Below are 909 nucleotides of genomic sequence, written 5' to 3'. Positions count from 1 at the left end.
TGATAGCCATTGATGTCCAAATATCAGTCTGTCTGTGAAACCATTTCTAAAATTGCCACCTACCCTGAGCACTGCTAGTTTACATGTAACAAATATAAGATAATGGCGGTGCTTTTTTTTAAACACAGTTTTCCCTATCTTAAAAATTTCCCACACAACTCTGCCCTTTCTTCACTTCAATAAATAAAACAAGAATCACATGAAAATGCTAATGCATTTCACATGTGGAGAAGGAGAATATACAGGAAATATTGGACCTGCAACAAACATTCATGATGTGATGATTTATCAAGTGACTGAACCATCAAACTAGAGTGCCTTCCTAATGCCTCAAACTGGGATACAGTGAGAGAAACTAACAAGTCCCTTTCCTTGCCTCGTGTGAATCTTTGTTCACAGCCACTCCTCGGACTGAACATAATGGAAAGAAAAAGCTAAAACATATCCCTGATTTCATTCATTAAAAAGAAAAAATCTCACCACAACAGAATGTATTTTTAAAATATATCACAAAATAATATAAATCTCAAGATAATTTGCCAGCTAAAATCTATCTAGAAAAAAAGTACCTAAGTATTCGCTATCATTCATGTCCCGCTTCTTTTATCAACCTCGGCGTATGATGGGAAATCTGCTATGTCAACGATTTCCTCCATTTTATATGACGGGTAAAGGGCGTTTTGCCGTGTTCTCCTGTTCACGCCCTTTGAGTAACCATTCCAGTGGTTACCCGCAATGCCCACAACATCATTAGCTTTCAAAATCATCTCGTCTGATCTGTTGAGAAATGGAAAAGTTAAGTGAAATAAAGTGCTTACACACAAAAATACATGCACATGTAAATGCCACTCCCCCTCAAAAGAAAAGCAAAAGAAACTTAAGACTTCCAGCAGGAGTTCTAATCCACTG

General features: G+C 37.1%; 1 protein-coding gene across 1 annotated transcript in view; it reads right to left on the bottom strand.

The window, feature by feature from the left end:
• Positions 1–909, bottom strand: part of LOC119586792 (alpha-(1,6)-fucosyltransferase-like) — a gene marked incomplete at its 5' end in the record, with an annotated part of 14,318 nt that overhangs the window by 3,366 nt on the left and 10,043 nt on the right. The window contains 1 exon segment of the mRNA XM_037935512.1: positions 1–777. Coding sequence (XP_037791440.1) covers positions 588–777 — 190 coding nt within the window.

The sequence above is a fragment of the Penaeus monodon genome, chromosome 22 (genome assembly GCF_015228065.2).
Source record: "Penaeus monodon isolate SGIC_2016 chromosome 22, NSTDA_Pmon_1, whole genome shotgun sequence".
NCBI lineage: Eukaryota > Metazoa > Arthropoda > Malacostraca > Decapoda > Penaeidae > Penaeus > Penaeus monodon.
This window is presented reverse-complemented; position numbering and strand designations above follow the sequence as displayed.